At 48.2% G+C, this 8563-nt stretch overlaps 1 protein-coding gene across 5 annotated transcripts in view; it reads left to right on the top strand.

Annotated features, from left to right (window-relative positions):
* Positions 1-971, top strand: part of Sugp2 (SURP and G-patch domain containing 2) — a 32802-nt gene extending 31831 nt beyond the window's left edge. For all 5 annotated transcript variants that reach the window (XR_007344379.1, XR_007344375.1, XR_007344374.1 and 2 more), the window contains one exon: positions 708-971. Coding sequence is in view for 1 of the 5 variants with exons in the window: in XM_048795301.1 (XP_048651258.1) it covers positions 708-812 (105 nt within the window). In the remaining 4 variants the exon portion in view is untranslated. The remainder of the gene's footprint in view (positions 1-707) is intronic.
* The last annotated feature ends 7592 nt before the right edge of the window (positions 972-8563 follow it).

Here is an 8563-nt window from a genome sequence, read left to right as displayed (position 1 = left end):
CAGCCTGCAGGGGGGGGGGGCGGGAGGACAGATTTGGGGGACCCCAGGTATGGAGGTTCATCTTCTCTTTTCTATCCTCACCTTTCCAGCAACTTCCATGTTGACCATGGGTCAGGTGAACAGATGGAATTCAAAGCAGGCACTAGTCCATAGAGGCCTCTTGAGAAGTGCTCATTGTCCCTTAGCAGGGCACATTCCCCCACCCCCAGCATGGATATCTAGCTCTTTCTTTCCAGCTTAGCTTGGACTGTTGTGCACACTTTGTCCTAACCTGTTAATTTTAATTTATTAAAAAGCAAAATACAGAGGAATTGCTGGTATGTGAGCTCTGGTCCCGAGCTTCCTGCCACTCCTAGACACATCTCAGTTTGACCTGAGATTATTTCAGTGAGCCTTTGACTAATGTCAAAGTAACAACCATTTCTTGAACCTAAAAAGTCCCATAAATGCTGGGAGGATGCTTTTCCTATAGTTTCATATCAAGGCTGTGAATATGTCCCAGGGAACTTGGGGAATGTGGCTGTGTGTCCTGGTGCTGGGCCAGGGCTAATGCCACTGGACCTCTATTCCTTCCTCTCTCCTCTTCCTCCACCCAGGCTACCATTGCTCTCAGGTCAAGGCCATTCTACAGGGAGGGAGCATTATGTGCAAGCGGGATGTGCAAGTGTGTGACCTTGTCAAAGTCACTGTTTTTTCTGTCATTCTAGTTCCAGGGTCTCTTCCACGAGGACGACAGGCATCCGGAAAGTGCTAACCTGCCACTTTGGGTGCTTACCGTCTCTGACTTGTTTCCATCACTGGAAATCCCATAGACAATGTTAGTGATTTTGGTTCTTGGTAAAATCTAGAAGATGTTTGTGATGTTACCAAATGAAAGTTTTGTTTTTTAAGAACCTAAGAAGTTGTGAATGTTGTCAATCATTTAGCAGTTGCAATAAATGTAGAGGAAACGCAATTTCCTGTGATCTCAATTGATGTGTTTTTAATCAGACCTATCAGAAGATGGTAACGCGGACATGCTACTGAAGGTATGCTGCTGCCCAGGACCTGCTCTCTGCTGGCCCCAGGACTCTTCCCTCGTGTCTCAGGCTTGCCCCAGTGAGGGGGTCCTTGCATCACCAGGGAAGCAGAGAGATGCCATAGAGCTAGTGGCCAAGCTCTGGGAAGGGGGATCCTGGTCTGTGTGGGGAGTTAATTGCAGAGAGCACAAGCCTTCTGTTGAGGGTGTCAAGGAGTGACAGCTCATGACTCATCAGCCTCACCTAATCCTGGCTTGGGGTTTCAGTTGCAAGAGGTACATTTGGGCCTTCCTTCTATTGAGGAGTGACTTCTAGGGCATGATCAAAGCTACCCACTGTTCCTGTGCCTCCTGATCTCTGTGATTCCTCCCCAACATCCCTTGACCCTTTAGATAAGGAACAAGGGCAGTAGACACAGCAGGAGAGTGAGCCTAGGACTTGCAGGGACCCCTACCTGACTTCAGTGTGATGGCAAGGGGCCAGGCTGAGGGTAGGAGGCAGGTAGTATGCATTTAGGTCCCTGCCAGCAGGTTAGAGACAGACAACAGGGCCATAGGGAGCTGGTGCAGGACACCAGCCCGGTATCATTGAGGACAAGCAAGACCCACAGTACGATGAGTGTGGTGAATGAGCAGGCCCTTTCCAGGCACCTCTACCCTATCTTGCCTTCAACTCAGACCACCCCATTCAATAGAGAATCAGAGACGGTCCAGGGAAGGAGGGGTAAGTTGCCCCCCCCCCCCCCCGCCCCCGTGCTTGTAGGGGGTTTAAGGGCTCATGTGAGTATCTGAGGATGATGAGTCCCTACTGAGGCTGGAACCACAGTGTTGCCCAACTACCATTCTGCCAGCTGCACAACCCCATAGTATAGATGGGGAAACAGGCCCGGGAAGAGGAAGAGCTGGGTCCCAGGCTACACAGTTGGGGGCCCCTTGATCCTTCAAAACCGTCTTTAGAAGACAGAACCTGCCTCATTCTCCCATCTGGGTGTGGGCTGGCACCTTGTCACAGCAGGGAGCAACTCTTTGAGAAGAACCACTTCCTACTCCTGAATGTCAAGTGTGGAGGAGCCCTTGTGCTTCCAGGTCACCACTGAAGGAGCTGCACCCCACCCTGCCCCTTGCCCCCTCTCTGCCTGTGGACCTTCGTCCAATCTTCAAGGCCCTTCTTCCATGACCCTCCAGAAAGGCCCAACTGCCCTTCTGGTTTCTCCAGTCCTATTCTTGGCCACCCTGAGCTGGAGCTGTCAACATCCCACTGCCATATGCAGGCTAAAGGCTTCTCTTCTGGGGCTTGAATCTTCTCTTCAGATCCCCCCAGCACTACATTCATGTTTGATGAAAGACAGTGAACAATATATTCCACAGTGTCTGATGTCCCATCCTAATGGGTCCCAGTTTTGGACAGGCAAACTCAGGCCAAGTCCCAGATGAGGCACAATAAGTGAACTCTGGTAAGTCACTCCCCGCCCCCACTGGATTTGATTTCCTTCATCTATGACATTAGCTGATAAAGGATGATGTATGTGGGCCTAGAAGGAGAAATCCACAGGGTACTGTCAAAAGACAACATTTCAACAAATGGAATTAAATGATCTTACATTATTTGTGACTCTGGATTGACTAGTATCTCATTCAAAAATAGGAAGGGGCTGAGCATGGCAGCACACACCTGTAATCCCAGCAACCTGGAAGGCAGAAACAGGAGGATCACATGCTCAAAGCCAGCCTGAGTAATTTAGCAAGACTCTGTCTCAAAATAATAGAAAGGACCAGGGCTGTAGCTCAGTGGTAAAGCACCCTGGGTTCAATCTTCAGTACGTATGTACATATGGGGAAGTAAAGGGATGTAACTCTGGCACAGCATTTACCTAGCATGCTCAAGCCCTGGGCTCAATACCCAGCACTGGGGTGGGGGGGAAGTCCTTGAGAGAAAGATTCTCTGCCCCAGAGCTCCCTAAATGTTATTTTGTCCCACCTCATGGCCAGTTTGATGCAGCCCAAGGTCACTGTTGATTACCAAATTCAAAGTCCTTCTGCCTCTAACCAGCTTTGTCAAATCAAAGAACACAGCTCACTAGTCTCAGGGGATAGTAACACCATCAAAGCCACAGCCATGAAGTGAAATACCCTCAGCAAAAATTAAATCACTTCAGATAGGCGAGGTGGTGCGCTCCTGTAATCCCAGTGACGTGGGAGACTGAGGCAGGAGGATTGCACTTTCAAGGCCAGCCTGAGCAACTTAATGAGACAGTTGTCTCAACAAAAAAAGGCTGTGATGTTAGTGCCTGCCTAGCATGTGTGAAGCCCAAATACCACAAAAAAAGAAAAGAAAGCAGATTGTTTTGATTGATATGGAGTTAATTCAGGTTATTTTTCCTTCCAAGGGTTAAACCAAAGGAATCTTCTTTATCGACAGCTAAAACTGCCTGTGTGGGAATTTGGCTATTATCTCTCCTGATTTTTTGGAAGGTCAGATAAACACTTCCATTTATGGTGAAGTGGAACATTGGCATGAGGACTCCATTTTGATTTGGTTTGTTGGTACCTAGTCCAGTAATCAGTCATAATCAGTGTCCTCCTATAATCTCATTTATAGTATTGCAATTAAAAAAATCACTTTTCAAAAAAAGTCACTTTTCTATAGTGTTTACACTGCTGTTTTAATATAATTTATTATGCTATATAGAAACAGAAGTACATTGGGAGACTAGGGCAGGAAGATCACTTGAGCTCAGGAGTTTGAGCTCAGCCTGGGCAACATAGTAAGACAGGTGAAGGAGGGAGGGAGGGAGGGAGAGGGAAAGAGGGATGAAAGTTAAGTCAGTCAAATACACAAACACCGAATAACAAATTCTGGAAAATTCCACAATTACGTATTACAAAGCGGACTGGGTTGCAGGATGGAATTTTTAATTTATCTCATACATTTCTGCATGGTTTGAAATCTTTGCTGACATGACTTTAGTGTACAACAAAAAGTTGAGTTCTATGCAAACCAGGATGAAAACCTCAGCCTTGGATTCATTTTGAAAATTAAAGATCACAAAACGTGGACTCCAGGCCAACCAACTGTGACCAATTTTCTGATGAGGGGTGGCTTTTCTCGACTCAAAACCTTCCCCATCCAGGACTGGGGTTGTGGCTCAGTGGTAGAGCACTTACCTAGCATGCGTGAGGCTCTGTGTTCGATCCTCAGCACCACAAAAAAATAAAATAAAGGTATTTTGTCCACCTACAACTAAAAAAAAACAACTTTCCCATCCAGTGAAAGCCAGCCCATTTCCCAAAGCAGAAACTGAGACCTAGCACCATCTCAGGAAGTCTCATCTGGTTTTTGCAGAGCTGGGATGGAACCCAGAGCCTCATGCATGCTGGACAAAAGGGCTGTGCCACTCAGCCACATTCCTGGCCCCCTCATCTGGTGTTTGTTAGTTCTGGTACCGGGGATTGAACCCAGAGTCTCTCTGCCATTAAGCTACATCCCCACCTGCCCTTTATGTTTTAAGAGGGTCTCACTGTTAGAGAATGGCCCTGAACTTGCTATCCTCCTGCTTCAGCCTCTCAAATTGCTGAGATGACAGGCAGGTACCACTCACTGCACCTCATCTGGTTTTGAAGCTCCTCATACACACATATGCGCCACCGTGCAAGGTTCACTTCACCCCTTCATGTGTTCATGTTAGAGTAAGGATGCTCCTCCTTCCTGGGGATCAGATGAGACGCAGACACACAAGGGATTCATAGCAAAGCAATGCAGGCAGACAGTGAACACAGTTGGCCTTCAATTTACAGTGAGGTTATGGGCTGGGAGTGGGTGCAGCTCAACTATAGAGTGTTTGGCAAGCACGCATGAAGACTTGGGTTCCATCCCCAGTTTTGCAAAAAAAGAAAATCCAGTTGCAAAACATGGGGTGGTTTGGGGGGAAAAATGTATTAAATATGGGCAAACCCTTTGTATAAGGAATGTTTAGCTGTGTTTGAGCACAAAGAAGATGGGTCTGCTCCAAACTGTCCACATTATGGGGAAATGGGTGGTGTCCAGGAGGGGACTTTTCCTGGTCCACCCTCCTCCCCAGCCGTGTGCCTCAGCGGAACCAGAATGCAAGCCTATAAAGGAAAATCCATTGAAGAATGTTTAAAAAGGAAGTAAAAATGACGAAGCACGTGCTGGCAGCAATTGTTGCTCTTTGTTTTCAGAGGCAGCTGTGATCTTAGGAGAATAAGCATCAGATCTGAGCCAAGACAGTCTCTTCCTGTGTCAAATGGATGAGTAAGCATTGCTTCCGCCCAGGGCATTGTCCAAAGTCTGCTGAAATTCCCTCTGGCATTTCACTGGCAGTTTCTCCTCTGGTCTCTTCACTCACTCATTCATTCCTTCACCACACAGCTTATTCCTGGAAGACTAAAACCACAGTTAAATTATAAACTGCGGTCAGTACTGGAAGAAAACACCTGAAGGACAAAGTAAAGGCAACACTGAGGCTGGCGTGGTGGTGCACATCATTCCAGTTACTCAAGAAACTGAGTCAGGAGGATTGAAAATTTGAGTCCAGCCTGGGTAATTTAGCAAGATCCTGTCTCAAGGGGGGGAAAAAAAGGTTGGGGGTGTGGCTCCATGTTAGAGCACTTGCTTAGCATGTGTGAGGCTGGCCCTGGGTTCCCTCCCTGGTTCTGAAAAGAGGGGAAAGGAAAGGAAAGGAAGGGCAACACTAGGGACCAGACTGATATTTTCACTGGAAACTTGAAGGTGAATCAGACATGCCAAGTAGCAGAAATGGCATGTGTAAAGGCCCTGAGGCAAGAATGATCTTGGCTGGCAGAGGAGCAGCTGCTTCCAGAGGCCAGGGCGGGAGGAATAATGTGGGAGAGGAGACGGGCTACAAGGATAGGGAATTCCAGTAGTGTGGCCGCCAGGGGCTCCTGGGCATCAGGTGGAGTGTGCATCTTGTTCTTTGAGGCAATGGAGGGCCATGGGAAGCTTCAGAGCATACTAGAGGCTTATAGTTCTATGGACACTTCTTTTTTGTGTGGTAAAACTTATCTAACATAAAAATGTCCATTTTGCAGGGTGCAATTCAGTGGCATTTAGTACACAATAGTGTACAACCATAACCTTTTTATAGTTCAGAACATTTTCATCACCCCTAAAGAAAACCTCACATTCATTAGCAGTCACTCCCCATTCCTCCCACCATCATCCCCAGCCCCTGGCAGCCACCATCATCATCTCCTCCTCCTCCTCCTCCTCCTCCTCTCAGTGCTAGGATGGAACTGAGGGCCTCATACATGGTAGGTGAGCACTCCACCATTGAATGACACAACCAACCTCCTGACTTGTACCTTTAACAGAGCAGCCAGGAAGGACGGGAACAGAAGCAGGCTCCCAGATGCTCCATCCATGGCCCCCCACTTCCCTTTTTAACACCAGGCACCTGTGTTGATTGTCAGGGCAGCTGGGGGGCCCTTTGCTTGAATGCCCACTGAGGGCCAGAATTTCCTGGAATTGCCATTCCCCAGGCAGCACTGACCAATGGGTGAGAGGGATGGGGTAAAGCCACCTTAGCCAAAAGACACAGAGAAACAGACCCCATGCACTAGGCAGCTGTTTGGCGTCTTCCCCACAACGACTGAGTCCACGTATCTATTCTCCCTTCTCACTGAAGCTGTGTCACAGCAGCCCTTGGGCCATTGTCTGAAATGCAGTCTCACACACTGTTCAGGCTCCACCTGGCCCCAAGCTTGAGTTAGGTCACTTCCAAAGAATCTGGATCCAGCCAGCCCTTCCCAGAAATGGCTCACCTCTCCCAGTGTCCGCCCTGAGGCCTCTGACTCTTTCCTCCGCTTCAGTCCTGAGAGGTCCACTCCCTCCTTCCGCCTGGCCTTTAGCACTCTTTGTAGATTGTTGAAATGGGCAGGAATGGCTGGGCTCAACTCTGTCCCTCAGAAAATAGTCCCGTATGCAAGCAAGCAGGACCCAGTACAGGCACCCAGAAAAGAAGGGGTTCTTATGCCACATGGGACATTTTGTAACAGCAGGGATGGCATGGGGCACTTGGTACCTGTGCTCTCTTCCTCTTAGACAACAACTACATATTTTATAGGTGAGGAAACTGAGACCCAGAGAGGTAGGTTAACAACACCTACCACATCACTAATAAGGGCTGTATCCATGAGAATTCTAGGCTGCATAGAGCCAGAAAGGGAATTAATTGTTTAAGAATTAAATATTATGACTTCAGGCTCAGCTGGATCCAGGAGCAGGCAATATCATAAGGAAGCAATCATTTTATCTATCTATCTATCTATCTATCTTATCTTTTTCAGTGCTGGAGATCAAACCCAGAGCCTCACAGATGTTAGGCAAGAGCTCTACCACTTCAGTCTACCACTGGTGTCCATTTCTTGGCTCTGTTGTCCTTTGTTCCCAGACAGGTGAGATGACAGCCAGCAACCTCGAACTGACCTTTATCTACTTTAACATAAAAAGAGTTCTGTTGGGGCTGGGGTTTTGGCTCAGCAGTAGAGGGCTTGCCTAATACGTGGGGGAGCCCTGGGTTCTATCCTCAGCACCACATATAAATCAATAAAATAAAGGTATTGTGTCCAAATACAACTAAAATATATATATTAAAAAAAAGAAGAAGAAGAAGAAGAAGAAGAAAGAAAGAAAAAAGAAAACTACAGCAGATGGGGTAAAGCCACCTTAGCCAAAAGACACAGAGAAACAGACCCCATGCACTAGGCAGCTGTTTGGTGTCTGCCCCACAATTACATAAACGTAATCATCGGGTCGTTCCAGGGCCTGGGGCACAAGTCCATCTCTGAACCAATCACATAGGCCAAAGGGTCACAATACATTGATTGGCAGAGTGTGGGTGGGCGGGGCCAAGAGCGGAAGCCTGGTTTTCATCCCTGAGCTATACTGATCTGTTTTAGGCTGGCCACTTTTGTCCCTTCAGGCACCTACCACTGCAAAAATCACCATCAATCAGCCCTGGAGATGACCCCGGGAACTTGCCACCCCTAAGTCTCAGTCCTTGCTCTGTGAAAACCTTAATTTCTTCATCTGTAAAATGGGTCATCAGGAGCCTCTTGTACTGGGTGAACAGGTGCAGGGTTTACAGAAAGCGTGATCAGATGAAGAGAGCAAGGAAAAGACTTTTTGAGTGACATTGGGCCCGTGTTGGGACGTATTGCACCCAGCAGTGAGTACTCAGCAGAATAGGGGCACAGGGTACCCGGCTCCTGGGAGCAGCCGGGGACACAGCGGAAGCCGAGCACGTGGCTTGGGCGCCAGCCCCAGAGGCCAGCCTTTGAGGCCCCATTCATCTTCCCAGAAGAGCCATCATTCTCGCTTGCCCTCCACCCGGCCCGGCCCCTCCTCTGCCCCAGTTTTTTGTTTACCCATTTAGGGCCACAATTTATTTTCGGATGAGAATGTCTCTCCTCTTCACCGTCTGTGGCCACCAGCCAGAGCCATGGGGCTGGCCACACGGAGGGAAGGAAAGCTAGGAATAATTCACCCTAGTTTTGAGAAGTGGG

This window comes from Marmota marmota, unplaced genomic scaffold, assembly GCF_001458135.2.
Source record: "Marmota marmota marmota unplaced genomic scaffold, marMar, whole genome shotgun sequence".
NCBI lineage: Eukaryota > Metazoa > Chordata > Mammalia > Rodentia > Sciuridae > Marmota > Marmota marmota.
The sequence above is the reverse complement of the archived record's forward strand: the minus strand, read 5'-3'. Positions and strand labels throughout refer to the sequence as shown.